Raw genomic sequence first — 17,220 nt, 5'->3', positions numbered from 1 at the left:
TAACCAGAGAGAGCATTTGTTACTGGGTAAGCAGTTATTTTCTTACTCTGAGCTTCACCAAAGAAAACATTATTAGTTAGGGTCCTACTGTCTTTATTCACCAGTGTTGGAAAGTTAATTACTAAGATCAAATTGTAGGATCCAAATAAGATTTCCAGATCATTTTTCCTATCAGAATACATTAGAAAATCTACATTCAAGGCACCACAGACTATTAACTACTTGCTGCTGTCTGACACATAGCATAGCGATGAATCTAGATTCCTCATGAACATCCAAAATTTCCCAATGGGGATCTACACACATTACATGTAAATTGAAGGTGGGGATGGGGAGAAAGGGAAGGAAAGGAATTACTGATGTCAACTGCATCGGGACATCGGTAATCCCTTTCCTTTCCTTTCCTTTCCCCCCACATCCAATTTCAATTTACATATAATGTATCACAGCTGCGGATCCTGCATGGTATCTGTTCTTTTGCACATATCCGAATGAACAGACAACACACATTCAAATAATTGATTCACCTAGAGGAGCAATGGATCCACTGTCAGTGCGAATGCACAAGTACACCCAACGCAGATGTGACAATACTGTGCCCCAGATGGCGCAGTGATTGAATTAATCTGCCTACTAAGCAGGAGATGTTGTTATGACAAACCTTTCTTAATGTGATGCTTTTTCTCCACATGACAACTTGGCATGGGATTCAACTTAAAATGAACACATTTCATAACAAAAATATTTTTTAAGACCTGGAGATGATAGCAAAAGTCTGTCGAAACCAGTTGTTTTAAATAAATAAATATTAATGGGATCATGGCTTTAGAATGTTTTTAGAAGTGTGCTCTGTCATGCACGACAGAACAAAAAACTGATAAGCAATTCTCATCAGTATCCCTTCTACTAGAAACGAAAATAAGCATGTGACCTCTAATTATGGACAAAACTGCCTCCTTCCAGTGCACTCAAACTTTTAAATACTTCTTGACAAAGAAAGCAATGCACAACCTCAATTCAGGGAGAAATAAACATGAAAGTTGTCCTTTCGCTATTTTCTGTCGTCTTGAAAAGGCTTTTTTGTTTGTGCAGATCCCATTTTTCAACTATATAAACTGGATTCATATCTTAATGACAAAAAACAATAGGTCACAAACAAATAATGGCACAGGAGTGAAACTAAATTCAGGATGGAAAAACATTAAATATTACATTTCACAAGGGTCAATACTTGTGCACTCCTTTTCTTCACCTACATAAATGATTTCTCAAAGAGACAGAATGACTCTTAAAGAACTGTAATGTTTGCTCATGATAAAAGTATACCAACAAATGGCCCAGACATAGCCAAGAGAATGTGGGAATAAGGTTACAACTGGTTCACAATAAACATGTAAACCTTCTTACAAAGGCTCATATTATCAATTCCAAATAAATAAAAATGTCATACTGGTAGCAGACAGGCACAAAAAAGTGCACACACAAGCTTTTTGCCAGTGGTGCAGGGACTGCAGTTCAACAAGAGAAGTGGGGTGAGGGGTTGTGGGGTGGGTTACGGGACAAAGAGGCAGGAAGGGTTGGGGAAGGGTAGCTGGCAGCTTGGAGGGGGTGGGCAGCAGTGTGGGGATAGGAATCCAGGAAGGAGAGCCAACAAATGCAAAAGGCACCGGAGCAAGAGAGTTCGGAAAGTGCAAAATGATGATGAAGAAGAAGAAGATGATGATGATGATGATCTGGAGGCAACAGATCGATAGGGGGTGTCAGGACAGAGGACGGTTGAGTAGAGGGTGTGGACCCAGTGGGTTAGCAGAGACTGAGACTGATAGGATAGCTCCCATTCATGTAGTTCAGAAAAGCTGGTGCTCGGAGGTATGACCTAGACGGCATGGCTTGTAAAGCAGCTGCTGAACTCGAGCTCATTGTGCTGAGCAGCGTGCTCCACCACTGGGCGATCACCTCTTCTCTTGGCCACAGCTTGTGGGCAAAGTTTTCGTTCTTTTCTGTGGGGCAACAACTCTGCGCTTTTACTGTACTCCCAAATTATGTACATTCTGCCAGAACTCTCCTCATCATATTTACTAGTAGCAGGAGTAGAGCTCAATGGGCACAGAACTGGATATTAGATATAGCCAACTAAGGTAGTGCATCCGTTAAGAGACAGGTCACAGTTTCTGGAGGCTTATGCTCCATCCAACCATTCTGCTTGAGGTTTACATACCTCACTTTAGGCAAATTCTGGGTCGGTTCCTTCAACAAGGCCATGGCCAACAACCTATACTGTCCTCTCTTCAACAAATTTGTGCATACACATATGCCTGTATATACAACTTTGTGACCTGCCCCAGCTTTGTACGAGTTGCATTAATTATCTACGGCCACATGACTCGTGGCAAAGTGTATTTTGTTCGCGGGCCACTGCAGACTTTATGATTAAATTGCAGGGAACAATGTTAAGTAACTGAATACCATCACTTCCAAGTAACTTATGAATGCAAACGAAGCAATGCATGGCAGGAATGTTGTCTGGATGCATGCATCTTGGTAATGATGGGAGTACATCGTGATGTTAGTAACCAATGTAAATACCATTAGAAAATCATGCTTGTGTGTGGCACAAGTGATTCAACCCATATCTAGGCTGACTGATGTGGCACAAATATAGAAAAAAGAATAAAAACATGCATGAAGTAGATATTTAGCTCATGTTACAGCACTCCTCTTGTGATGCTTAGTACACCCTGTGATGGAGTGTTGAGATCCACTGCTGCAATTCTTTGTCATGGACTCTTTGTGGCAGACTTCTTTGTGATACCATGCAAAGAATCATGTCCACATCTAGGTCTGATTCAAGGAAAGGTGGAAAGCTAAAAGTTGAGTCATCTATTGCAATGCTGAAAGAATGCAATGCATGTAAATGAAGCAAAGTTGCTCAAGTAGTTTTCTGAAAACTTATACACTGTAGCATAAAAAATAAAAACAGCACATATTTTGAAATCACCAGCTTTTTTTTTTTTCTCCCCCACTACAAAACTGTTCTCAAACAACTACAAGGAAACTATTGGTTTAAAACATTTCAAACTTTAATGCTCACATCACAGCCTGACGATGACTTTGTTATCTTTTTGTTAGTGGTCATTAGGGGTAAGATAGATACTGCCTACAGAAAAATTAAAGAGACCTTTGGAGAAAAGAGAACCACTTGCATGAATATCAAGAGCTCAGATGGAAACCCAGTTCTAAGCAAAGAATGGAAAGTAGAAAGGTGGAAGGAGTATATAGAGGGTCTATACAAGGGTCATGTTCTTGAGGACAATATTATGGAAATGGAAGAGGATGTAGATGAAGATGAAATGGGAGATACGATACTGCGTTAAGAGTTTGACAGAGCACTGAAAGACCTAAGTCGAAACAAGGCCCCGGGAGTAGACAACATTCCATTAGAACTACTGACAGCCTTGGGAGAGCCAGCCCTGACAAAACTCTACCATCTGGTGAGCAAGATGTATGAGACAGGTGAAATACCCTCAGACTCCAAGAAGAATGTAATAATTCCAATCCCAAAGAAAGCAGGTGTTGACAGATGTGAAAATTACCAAACTATCAGTTTAATACGCCACAGCTACAAAATACTAACAAAAAATTCTCTACAGACGAATGGAAAAACTAGTAGAAGTCGACTTCGGGGAAAATCAGTTTGGATTCCGTAGAAATGTTGGAACACATGAGGCAATGCTGACCCTACAACTTATCTTAGAAAATAGATTAAGGAAAGGCAAACACATGTTTCTAGCATTTGTAGACTTAGAGAAAGTTTTTGACAATGTTGACTGGAATACTCACTTTCAAATTCTGAAGATGGCAGAGTTAAAACACAGGGAGCGAAAGGCTAATTACAATTTGTACAGGAAACAGATGGCAGTTAAAAGAGTCGAGGGACATGAAAGGGAAGCAGTGGTCGGGAGGGGAGTGAGACAGGGTTGTAGCCTATCCCCAATGTTATTCAATCTGTTTATTGAGTAAGCAGTAAAGGAAACAAAATAAAAATTCGGAGTATGAATTAAAATCCAAGGAGAAGAAATATGAACTTTGAGGTTCGCCGATGACATTGTAATTCTGTCAGAGACAGCAAAGGACCTGGAAGAGCAGCTGAACGGAATGGACATGGTCTTGAAAGGAGGATACAAGATGAACATCAACAAAAGCAAAACAAGAATAATGGAATGTAGTCGAATTAAATCAGGTGATGCTGAGGGAATTAGATTAGGAAATGAGACACTTAAAGTAGTAAAGGAGTTTTGCTATTTGGGGAGCAAAATAACTGACGATGGTCTAAGTAGAGAGGATATAAAATGTAGACTGGCAATGGCAAGGAAAGTGCTTCTGAAGAAGAGAAATTTGTTAACATCAAGTGTCAGGAAGTCGTTCCTGAAAGTATTTGTATGGAGTGTAGCCATGTGTGGAAGTGAAACATGGACGATAAATAGTTTACACAAGAAGACAATAGAAGCTTTCGAAATGTGGTGCTATAGAAGAATGCTGAAGATTAGATGGGTAGATCACATAACTAATGAGGAGGTATTGAATAGAATTGGGGAGAAGAGAAATTTGTGGCACAACTTGACTAGAAGAAGGGATCAGTTGGGAGGTAATATTCTGAGGCATCAAGGGATCACCAATTTAGTATTGAAGGGCAGCGTGGAGGGTAAAAATCATAGAGGGAGACCAAGAGATGAATACACTAAACAGATTCAGAAGGATGTAGGTTGCAGCAGGTACTGGGAGATGATGAAGTTCGCACAGGATAGAGTAGCATGGAGAGCTGCATCGGACCAGTCTCTGCACTGAAGACAACAACAACAACAACAACAACAACAACAACAACAACATATTTATTATGACACTTCTATGTTAAGTAACTCACTGCCTATTGTTCACAGAATTTGCGGTGAGTTAAGAGTGCAAATTGTGATTGTTAACATGAGGGAAGCAGAAACTGGCAGTCTGAAATTGTTGCCATATTTCAAAATGTCTATCCCTATATCCCACAGGTGAAAGCTAAGTTAAAAGGCACAGTGAAAAAAATTGGCCCACCCTGGATTCAATCCCACAACCTTTCTGGTTCCAGCCACACATTCTACCACTAGAATGACACACCAGATGCGAATTAGATCACACTCGCTACATTCCTGAGGCACTGCTGGTCTCTCAAGTTGTTGTGGCTGTTTGCAATGGTATCATTTTCACATCGTAACTTCAGTTCATCATAATTCAGAAAATTTGTACGAAATATTTATAAATCACATACAAAAGTCCTCCTTGTGAATCAGTGTATCTATTAGCCAAAATAGGATAAAAATCCGTACAGCAGTTCCTGACAGACTGCACATAGAGATGGAGATCAGCAAGCAACTTCAAGTTGTATATTGGGAGATCTCTTCCTTTCTTTTAAAGTTCACAAATCCCAACTATATCATGACACTTAGATGAATAAAGTACTAATATTAACTCATACAAAATGAAGCACCATATCTGAAATTCCAAGGTATCTACACAGATAACAAACTCAGACTGATAAGTACACCAAAAAGCACAGTTCTGCCTGCTTCACACTTAGAAAACTCTCCCACTGTGTTGACCTGCAGAGGAGGTTGCTACCATAATTCCATATAGAATAATCTGGGGCAATGCAAATTATTTATTCTACCAAATACAAGGTCAAGTTGATAGGTGAAAGTCTTGTGGAAGTCTCTTCATAGATTCTGGATTTCTTGCACTCACATGTCATTACATTTACTCACTCATCTACATTTATACTCCACAAGCCACCCAATGGTGTGTGGCGGAGGGCACTTTACGTGCCACTGTCATTACCTCTCTTTCCTGTTCCACTCACATATGGTTTGCGGGAAGAACGACTGCCGGAAAGCCTCAGTGCGTGCTCAAATCTCTCTAATTTTACATTCGTGATATCCTCGGGAGGTATAAGTAGGGGGAAGCAATATATTCGATACCTCATCCAGAAACGCACCCTCTCGAAACCTGGACAGCAAGCTACACCGCGATGCAGAGCGCCTCTCTTGCAGAGTCTGCCACTTGAGTTTGCTAACCATCTCCGTAACGCTATCACACTTACCAAATAACCCTGTGACGAAACGCGCCGCTCTTCTTTGGATCTTCTCTGTCAACCCGACCTGGTACGGATCCCACACTGATGAGCAATACTCAAGTATAGGTCGAACGAGTGTTTTGTAAACCACCGCCTTTGTTGATGGACTACATTTTCTAAGGACTCTTCCAATGAATCTCGACCTGGCACCTGCCTTACTAACAATTAATTTTATATGATCATTCCACTTCAAATCGTTCCGTATGCTTACTCCCAGATATTTTACAGAAGTAACTGCTACCAGTGTTTGTTCCGCTATCATATAATCATACAATAAAGGCTCCTTCTTTCTATGTACTTGCAATGCATTACATTTGTCTATGTTAAGGGTCAGTTGCCACTCCCTGCACCAAGTGCCTATCCGCTGCAGATCTTCCTGCATTTCGCTGCAATTTTCTAATGTTGCAACTTCTCTGTATACTACAGCATCATCCGCGAAAAGCTGCATGGAACTTCTGACACTATCTACTAGGTCATTTATATATATTGTGAAAAGCAGTGGTCCCATAACACTCCCCTGTGGTACGCCAGAGGTTACTTTAACGTCTGTAGACGTCTCTCCATTGATAATAACATGCTGTGTTCTGTTTGCTAGAAACTCTTCAATCCAGCCACACAGCTGGTCTGATATTCCATAGGCTCTTACTTTGTTTATCAGGCGACAGTGCGGAACTGTATCGAACACCTTCCGGAAGTTAAGGAAAATGGCATCTACCTGGGAGCCAGTATCTAATATTTTCTGGGTCTCATGACAAATAAAGCAAGTTGGATCTCACACGATCGCTGTTTCCGGAATCCATGTTGATTCCTACAGAGTAGATTATGGGTATCCAGAAATAACATGATACGCAAGCAAAAAACATGTTCTAAAATTTTACAACAGATCGATGTCAGAGATACAGGCCTATAGTTTTGCGCATCTGCTCGACGACCCTTCTTGAAAACTGGGACTACCTGTGCTCTTTTCCAATCATTTGGAACCTTACGTTCCTCTAGAAACTTGCGGTACAACGGCTGTTAGAAGGGGGCAAGTTCTTTCGCGTACTCTGTGTAGAATCTAATTGGTATCCCGTCAGGTCCAGTGGACTTTCCTCTGTTTGGTGACTTCAGTTGCTTTTCTATTCCTTGGACACTTATTTCGATGTCAGCCAGTTTTTCGTTTGTGCGAGGATTTAGAGAAGGAACTGCAGTGTGGTCTTCCTCCGTGAAACAGCTTTGGAAAAACAGTGAAATTCACGTCTGTAACACTAGAAGTGAAAATAAATTCCATATTGCTATCAAAGGTAAAGAATGGAATTTTATATTCTGGTGCAAAAGTTTACAACAAGTTGTAAGTTCAGACATCAGGCAACGTATTGTAAGTTCAGGGACATTCAAAAGGACTGTAAAAGAGTATCTTGTAAGTCATTCACTTAATTTACAAGATCAACTGGATGGAAATTGCAGATAACAGCAATTTTCATATTAATCAGGTTCATAACTTTCTTCATGTAGTATAGTGTTCCAATAGTGAGAAGACAGAAAGGCTGGCTACTAATTATCTTCAGGAGACAGAATTCAGAGTACTACTGATAGCCACATTTAAAAGTAGAAAAGAAAGCTATTCTTGCTCCTGGTAGGATCTACTGTTACTCCCTTCCTCAGGGAAGAAAGATGGATGTGTTGGGAATATCAGAAATGAGGACCAGGTCACGTAACCCCACGTCACGAGAGGCTCACCTGTTGTATAGATGAAGGTAGAAGTCGTCATCTAGCAGTCAATCAAGAATTAATTCCCAGTATTTTCAGTACAACTAGATTAATATTTTCCACAGCTTGTTGTCAGTATACTTTACAGAAGTTCCCTCTAGTGGCTGCTTCTGCCTGTTAATATTTCAACTGCCTCATTGTAGATACCTGAGGGTTCTCCTTACTGAGGGGTATGCAGAACATGATACGTGACTAAATGAATGAATGTGCTATCCCAGCAATGTACAGAGAACAGCTCTTGCGAAGGACTAAAGTCTAGATAAGGACCAGCAGCAGTCATGGCGGTGCTTGCTTATCTACTGCTCATAGGTTGGCAATGTGTCACTTTTGAGTAGCCAGTGGTATGATTCTTTGACATAATCAATGAGAGGCGAGAACAGAGGCAACATGTTTCTAATCCAGAAATTGAAACAATTGTCTTGTTTGCTGTTGTTCGATGTATTAGTCAATATTTTGTGATTATGCCAGTTAGTGCCATAAAGTGGACTGATTTAATTGATTCAGTTTTGCATGGCAACATAATCCATTGGTACCTGTCTCATGGATTAACTGCAGACACGAAAACGTATGAAATGCGGTGGTGGAATGACCCTTATAAAAGAGTCAAAGGTTTGTGCGGGTGGAATCATCAGAAAGTGCAGCAAAAGTCATCACTTAGAGCAGGTGGATCAATGTTTTTTAATTCAATCATGGGAGAAGGTAAGTGGGTCAATGTTTATTAATAAGAGCTGTACATTCAATACACTAATCCACCTCCCTCCCCCATAATTTAATTAAAAAAAAAAAACACTGATAAACTTAGTCAGTGTGCTTGAGCAGATCAATTGCATAGCAACACAGAGCAGATAAATATTTGATTCATTTTTCGAGTAAATCATGGGTTGTGACACTGTCCTTGGTTTGCATATACTAGCACAGTTTATACAGCTGCGACTCAAACAAGGACTGATTAAACTTATAATAATCATTTATAGCAATATCTCACCCTTTCTTTCGAATGTATTAGTTCAAAACAAGTTGTCTGCCTGCTACTCTGTCACAGACTGCGTAACACAAACAGCTGTCACATCTTCTGTTCCCATCATACCTCACGGCAAGTGCTAACAACCTTCCTACACGAAACACACAAGTGCGGCACTGACCCTATTCTAGACTTTTAGACCTGAGGAGTTTGAAAGGAAGGAGGAGTTACTGGCAGAGTGACACTACAAAGAAGTGCATGAAGCCTGCAAGGATAGCTCAATCAGTAAGAGAAGTGCCCCTGAAGGACCATGGCAAGAGTTTGAACCACAGTTCAACAGGGCACACAGTTTTGATATGCCAGAAAGTTTCATATTTGAGGTACACGTATTGTCATAAGATTGCAATCACAAAACGTTTCTTGCTGCTCTGTCGAGTAGTATCAGAAATATTGTGGACAGCAAACAATAATTCCTCAGTGAGCTGAATTTCCCTCAAATGATCTGCCTCATTGAATGTGAAACGTAAGGATTACAGTATAGGGGCAAATGAAAGGGGAAGCATCTGTCTATTTGCAATAGTGGTGATGCTGGCTTCCACGTCTGACTAGGTTTCTATGAAGATCATACCAAAAGGTAATTTGCCCCCACCCCCCCACCCATTAGCTTGGTTTACTGCCGAGTCTAAAGTCTGACATGACATGACCTAAGTAGGCAAATATTGCAATAATGGGTCTCTTTTAATTACCATTACATATGTTTTCCATATTTTGTGTGGCTGCACTCAAGGTGTGTCAATAAATGATTTGGCACATTATTTTGCTTCCAGAATCCTTCAGTTGAGGTGCCAATTTATAAATTGCATACAGAACATATGTTGGGAATAAGCAAACAACCTGTTTTAACTGTCTCTCCTCAAAATTTTCTTCATCAGGCATCTCTCCAGTGTGCACCGAACAGCCCTCAGATATGGGATGGTTTTCACAGTTTATGTCCATGTCTCACTGCCATGAATCAAAACTGGTAATACACAATGCTTGTAAAAATTACTTTTCAGACAGACTGGAATTTTAGTTTTGAAAGCCTTATAGTTTACCTAAAGCCCTCCATAACTTTTCTAATTTTCAGTCCATCCAGGTAATGGTTTCAACTGCTATAAACAAAATAATACACCAACAGGTCCCAAGAGTTCACAGTTAATTTATATTACTTCATTTCAGTACATAACTTATTCGTTATGTTACAACATTATGAGAAGGCAAGTTGCCAGTCACCGTATAGCGGAGATGCCAGAATCGCAGATAGGCACAACAAAAAGATTTTCACACTTTAAAACTTTTGGCCAATGGCCTTTGTCAACAGTAGACACACAAATGCACACACACGCACGCACACAGACATGCGCATGCGCACGCACACACACATGACTGCACCTGTGTGTGCGAGTTGCATTTGTGTGAATGCATGTGTGCACATATGTGTGTATCTTGTTGACAAAGGCCATTGGCCGAAAGCTTTAAGTGTGAAAATATTTTTTTTGTACCTATCTGCGACTCAGCATCTCCACTATATGGTGAGTGGCAACTTCTCAGAATATTGTTACATTCCATCCTGGATTTTCCATTGGTGTTTTTTTTTTTTTAGACCTGAGTTTCTCCTGGTGTATACAACTTTCAAATAACTTCCGGGAATTCAGCCAGGTGACAATTTCAGCAGTCGCTGAAAGTGTCACCTGGCTGAATTCCCGGAAGTTATTTGTGAGGAAATTAGTGTTTAACATCCCTTCGACAATGAGGTCATTAGAGACAACGTACAAGCTTGGATTAGGGAAGGATGGGGAAGGAAATCGGCCATGCCCTTTCAAATGAACCATCCTGGCATTTGTCCGAAGCGATTTAGGGAAATCACAGAAAACCTAAATCAGGATGACCAGACACGGATTTGAACCGTCATCCTCCCGAATGCAAGTCCAAAGTGCTAACCACTGCGCCACCTTGCTTGGTATCTGCAAAAGAGGCAAACAGTAATAAAATGTCATTGGTAAAATGAACATGCTTCACATACATTCTTTTGCCACAAATTCTTCATTTCTGAACTTTAAAAAACAAAAACGGCCCTCTAGGGCTGATAGAGATAGCTTTTGTGGTATCGAATCTCTCTACCTAATTCCTCTTTCAATTCTCAATTTTTCTCTATCCTGTAAAGGAATCTACAGCTTTAAAAGTTGCCAGTCACCGTATAGCGGAGATGCCAGAATCGCAGATAGGCACAACAAAAAGATTTTCACACTTAAAACTTTTGGCCAATGGCCTTTGTCAACAGTAGACACACAAATGCACACACACGCACGCACACAGACGTGCGCATGCGCACGCACACACACACAACTGCACCTGTGTGTGCGAGTTGCCTCATTTCTTCACGACATACTGAACACTTCACGACTTCATCCAAAAATCCAAATAGTTGAAGAAATTTTATAGAGACAACGCACTGTCCTCCATCATAGCCGACGACCGAAAACTGTTGACCCTGTCAATCATATCCATACCTACCAAAGACATAAAAAAAAGCAATTTACCAAAATTCACACACGACGCCACACTCACAAACGAAACCAAAAAAATCACCTAACACACCACCGATAGCATCAAAACGACACCTACAAACACGCCACTCTCACAAACTAAATTCCGCGCCATCGTGATGTCACACACAACAGCAGCCTTACGTCACGGGTCAAGGTCGACGGGTGGGATCGGATGCTTCAGTCGATCCCAATAAAAATGTATGTTCTTCAGTCACTAACACCAATGCCTTGTTTCTGAAGGACTGTCAGTAGAGATCTCACTATTAGTGAGCCGACAGCTTTCTTAGAATCAATGTCTTCTAAAACATTTCATAATTTATAATTTCTTTCATGACTTGCAAATGGTTCATTGCAGCATATCCATTTCTAAAGTCACCTTTTTCCATTGCCTGATTAAAATCCAATTTTATTTCTATCCAATTTAAGTTAATTTTAGTGCACACTTTGTACATTACAGATGGGAAGGCTGATAGGTTTTATGATGTATCGTTGCCTCCTTATTGTGATAAAGAACAATTCACCTACAGCATTGTGCTAGATAAAAAACTGAGGAGCCTACAGTTATTGTCAAAAGTTTGATCATATTGGGTATAAAATAAAATTTGTGACTGTATTAAAGACTTTTTGTTAGGGAGTTCACCACACGTAATGTTGGATTAAGAGTCATAGCTAACTGTAGAAGTGCCCCAGAGACATGTGTTGGGACCCTATCTGTTCATGTTGTACATTAATGATGTTGTGGACAATATTAATAGCAACCTCAGACTTTTCTTCAAATGCTGCAGTTATCCATAACGAAGTATAGTCTGAAAGAAGAAGCATAAATATTCAGTCGGATTTTAATAAGATTTCAAAGTGGTGCACAGATTGGCAACTGGCTTTAAATGTTCAGAAATATAAAACTACACCTCACACAACAAAATAAGTTGTATCCTATAATTGTAATATCAATGAGTCATAGTTGGAATCAGCCAAATTGTAAAAATACCTGAGTGTAACATTTTGTAGGGATTTGAAATGGAACGATCGCATAGGCTCAGTTGTTGGTAAAGCAGGTGGCACACTTCAGTATATGGTACAATACTTGCGAAGCGCAATCATCTACGAAGGAGACTGCTTACAAATCACTCATGTGACATTTTCTTGAATACTGCACAAGTGTCTAGGACCCATACGAAACAGGACTAACAGGGGTTATCGAACGTATACAGAGAAGGGCAGCATTCTTGAATTGTTACAGGGTTGTTTGACCTGTTTTAGAGCATTACAGTGATGCTGAAGAAACTGAACTGGCAGACTGTTGCAGATTAGCGTAAACTATCGCAAGAAAATTTATTAACAAAGTTTCAAGATACTGGTATAAATGATGTCTCTATCAATATACTACAACACGCTACATTTCACTCACATTGGGATCGTGTGGGCGAGTTTAAAATAATTGCAGAACGTACAGAGGCATTTAAACAATCATTCGTCCCGCGCGCCATACGTGAATGGCATGGACAACTGGTAAAAGACATATACCCTCTGCCATGCACTTCACGATGGTTTGCAGAGTATGTACGTAGGATGTAGACGCGAAGAATTTGAAGCTTTTTGGAGGTTTTTTTGGGGGGGGGGGGGGGGGGGGACTACAAACAAGAATTAAGCGTTAATGCCGGAAGTGGAGGACTCACCATCTTTAACTTTCGTGGCGGCGTTGTTCTGTTTAACGTCGGCTGCTTTGCGCTTCTCAGCCAAATCGGAGAGTTTATGAGCTCTTCTTATGGCCCGTTGCTTTTGCCTGTGGCTGAGTGGCTTATAGATACCGTCGTTTCCTAGCAAAATATGAAAACATAACAAAACAATTTTAATAATATCAATATTCTAACTTATTTGCGTTAATAACTTACTTAACCCCGGTATCACAGGATCCTTTTGTTTCCTTGCCTTCCGCCCCGGGCCTTTCTTTTGTCGGCCATCCCCAACAAAGTGGGCTTTCCTTCCCATATTTTGTTACGAAAAGATACTATGGTTTGTGAGCACACGCGCAAAACACGTCATAACCTCAACTACACAACAAACACAGCCACCACGAGCATAACACTTTCTACGAAGTACCAATGATCTTCCGCATGTCTGCAGACATCACTCTCGTCAAAGCGTAAACAAACCAAGGAGGTTATTTCAACCGCATTGTAAACAAACCATGCTATGATTAAACAAACATGTCACTATGCGAAGATACTGCACCCATCATTTATAAATAAACACATAAACCGAGGGACTAGACATTACATCCCGTATCCATAGGGAACGAACATTCATGCATCACTCCACCATCACATCGACAACCCAACTGGCCCGTAGAGACACTCTACTGATTCGATGCTATACTGGCGAGCATGACATTCAGAGATAGTTAAAAACCGTTTAACATATTAGCGTCATGCACACTCTCCCATCATCGCCCAGCACTTAGACCAGCTGTTGCCAGAGAATCTGCTCTATATTTTTACACACTTTTCACTCACGTTGGAGTATCTGAATCAGTCCATAAACATTCTGTAATTTTTCAAGTGTATATTTGGTTTTTCGGCTTCCTCCTCTGCTACTAAAACTTTTACATTCTTCCGATCTAGCTGCAGTTTCTTCGTCAGTTCTGGTGAACGGTTTCTGTTGAAATGTTTTAGTTTCTTTTAGTTTACATCTTATGCCTCTGTTCTCAATTTCGTCTTTTCTTCTCCGTTTTCAATTTGTTGCAATGCTACTTTTAACTCTTCTGAATCATCATGGACATTTCTGATCATTTACTTTTGGTTTTATATTTGCAAAAGTAGTTGAACAGGTGTTAACAATAACCTAGTTTCCGGTTATCTTGATATAGGGCAGCAAAGGTAATCCTTTGTCGCATTGTAAGCCTATCTCTTACTAATTCACTTTCCTGATCTCCATTGTCTATTTGGTTGGTGAGCTTTGTTGATTATTGTTCTGATTCCTCTACATGCACATCTAGATCTACGTCTATACTCTGCAAACCACTGTAAAGTGCATGGAAGAGGGTGCGTCCCACTGTATTGGTTGTTAGGATTTTTCCCCATTCCATTCATGTATGGAGCAGGCCAAAAATGATTGTTTAAATGCGTCTGTGCATGCTGTAATTTACCTGATCTTATCCTCACGATCCCTATAGGAGCTATATGTAGTGTATTGTAGTATATTCCAAGATTTCTCACTTAAAGCCAGTTCTTGAAACACAGTCATTAAAGTTTCTTGGTATACTTTTTGTCTGTCTTTAAGAGTCTGCCAGTTCAGTTCTTCCAACATGTCAGTGAACTATTCCGCATGTCAAACAAAGCTGTGACCACTTGTGCTGCATTTCTCTGTATATATTCAATATCCCCTGGTAGCCTTATTAAGTGCTGGTCCCTCACACTTGAGCAATATTCTAGGAAGGGTCACATGAGAGATATGTAAGCATTCTCCTTTATAGACTGATTGCATGTCCCTAGTATTCTACCAATAAACCGATGTCTGCTACTTGCTTTACCAATAGATGAGCTGATGTGATCTTTCCACAACATTTCTTTATGTATGAGTTTACAGATTCTAGCTGTGACGCACTAATTATTAATAAGATACAATATTTTTGTGAAGTTCACAACAAAAAGCCTGTAGTTACTATTAATACTGTCAGTAAGATCATTAATGTACAACATGAACAGCAATGGACCCAAGTTGCTTCCTTGGGGTACACCCAAAATTTCTTTTACATCTATCACTGACTCTCCATGCAAGATAACATACCAAGTCGTCCGTACTAAGCAATCTTCAATCCCATCACATACTTCGCCTCATACTCTGTATGATCATACTTTTGGTAATAAGTGTAGGTCGAGAAAACTGCACCTACCTAACTGCCTTGATGTATGGGTTTAAAGATGTCAACTGAAAAATGTGCGAGCTGTGTTTCACATGATCTACGTTTTCAAAATCCATTCTGACAGGCATGGAGGAGGTCGTTCTGTTCGAGATACTCACTGAAATGTCAAGGACATTGGACGATAGTTTTGTGGATCACTTCTCCTACCATTCTTGTACGCATGTGTGACCTATGCTTTCTTCCAGCTACTGGGCTCAGTTTTTTATTTGCGGGATCTACAATGATTATAGCTAACAGAGGGGCTAACTCAGCTTTAAAGTGGGTATAGCATTTGATAGGGATTCCATCGGCCACTGGGGCTTAGTTTAGTTTTCAGCTGTTTCTCGACCCCACTGACATTAATACCTATCTGACACACTTTTTCAGCGGTTTGGGAATTAATTTGTGGCAATACGTCTGGGTGTTTTGTTGTAAAGTAACACTAGAAAAGCCTTTTTGCTTTTGCTTTGTTACTCTCAACTTCATTTCCATTCTCGTCCATGAAAGACTGGACACTAATTTTGGTGCCTCTAACAGTCTTTACATATCACCAAAATTTCTTTGGCTTTTTGGAAAGATCATTTGGCAATATTCTGCTATGGTAGCCAAAGAAGGCCTGACACATTGCTCTCCTGACTACTAAATGCCCTTTATTTAGCACCTATCTATTTATAACCCTATACTTTATTTTATACCTATTATGCAATAGTCTCTGTTCCTTTAGAAGTTTCTTAACAATGACTGTATAACATGATGGATCTTTCCCATTATGAAATGTTCTACTGGGTAAACATCACTTCAGTGCTTGGTCAACTATTTTTTTTAAACTTGAGCCATAGTTCCTCTACATACTCCTGTCCTGAGTTAAGTTTGAAGTTCCTCACTGAGGTATGACACTGTTGTTTCTTGTCTAGTTTGCTAAACATATAAATCTTTCTGCTTGTTTTAGTTGCCCTTTGTGTTTCGGTATTCATTGTCGTTATAACTGCCTCATGGTAACTAATCCCAGTTGCGATGTAAACTTCCTCAAATAGGTCAAGTGTGGTTGTTGCCTTTAGATCTTATACATTTCCGTAAAGAATGGGGTTTCTAACTATCTGTTCTAGGTAGTTCTAGGTAGTTTTCAGAGAAGGCATTTAGTACTGTTTCACAGGATGTCTTGTCACATGCACCACTAACAAAACTATAGTTACCCCATTTAATTTGTGGACGAATTCAGTATCCTTAGGGAACTAATGTACAAACTCTGATGTTTTCAGCTATATCAGGAGGAGAATCGTAATTTTTTGCCCACATTTGATACTACGTCTTGCCCAGACAAGCAGCTTCAACTTCTATCTCAATGGATTTGCGTTTCTTGTCTACTGCAACAAATACACCAAATCCACTTCAGTTTTCCTTATTCTATTGGTATATGCTTAAAATTTCCCCAAAGGCCTCACTACTATAACTTCAGGTTCTAACCAGCCTTGTGTGTTTAATTTTATGAGAGATTCAGTGTTTTGTAGGTGCTTTTTGAATCTAGCACTTTATTGCGTATGTTTCGGCAGTTAACCACTAGGATTTTGATATTCTCATCTGTGGGAGGCATTTCTTTGTATCTTACACTAATACTTCGGGGTTTCCCACAGCTCTCTTTATCTGGCTTGGATGGTAACTTGCCTAATTTAAAAAATCTCTTGTGTGCACCTCACACACACTGGCAGCTACTTGGATAGCTGCCTCTGCTGTGCAGTGCACACCCTCAACCCTATGGAGGAAGTGTGGGAAGTCACAGCCTAGCTTGTCACAGAAGCCTTGGAGTCCATCTGCCTTCTTTTATGTAACTCTCTTTGTTTTGGTCTTCAACTTGAAT

At 40.1% G+C, this 17,220-nt stretch overlaps 1 protein-coding gene across 1 annotated transcript in view; it reads right to left on the bottom strand.

The window, feature by feature from the left end:
* LOC126253401 (uncharacterized) overlaps positions 1-13,574 on the bottom strand; it is a 122,569-nt gene extending 108,995 nt beyond the window's left edge. Inside the window, exons 1-2 of the mRNA XM_049954700.1 lie at positions 13,357-13,574; positions 13,141-13,281 (exon numbers count right to left, since the gene is read on the bottom strand). Of these exons, the coding sequence (XP_049810657.1) occupies positions 13,141-13,281; positions 13,357-13,453 (238 nt within the window). The 5' untranslated portion in view covers positions 13,454-13,574. The remainder of the gene's footprint in view (positions 1-13,140; positions 13,282-13,356) is intronic.
* Positions 13,575-17,220: the final 3,646 nt, after the last annotated feature.

This window comes from Schistocerca nitens, chromosome 4 (genome assembly GCF_023898315.1).
Source record: "Schistocerca nitens isolate TAMUIC-IGC-003100 chromosome 4, iqSchNite1.1, whole genome shotgun sequence".
NCBI classification, from domain to species: Eukaryota; Metazoa; Arthropoda; class Insecta; order Orthoptera; family Acrididae; genus Schistocerca; species Schistocerca nitens.
This window is presented reverse-complemented; position numbering and strand designations above follow the sequence as displayed.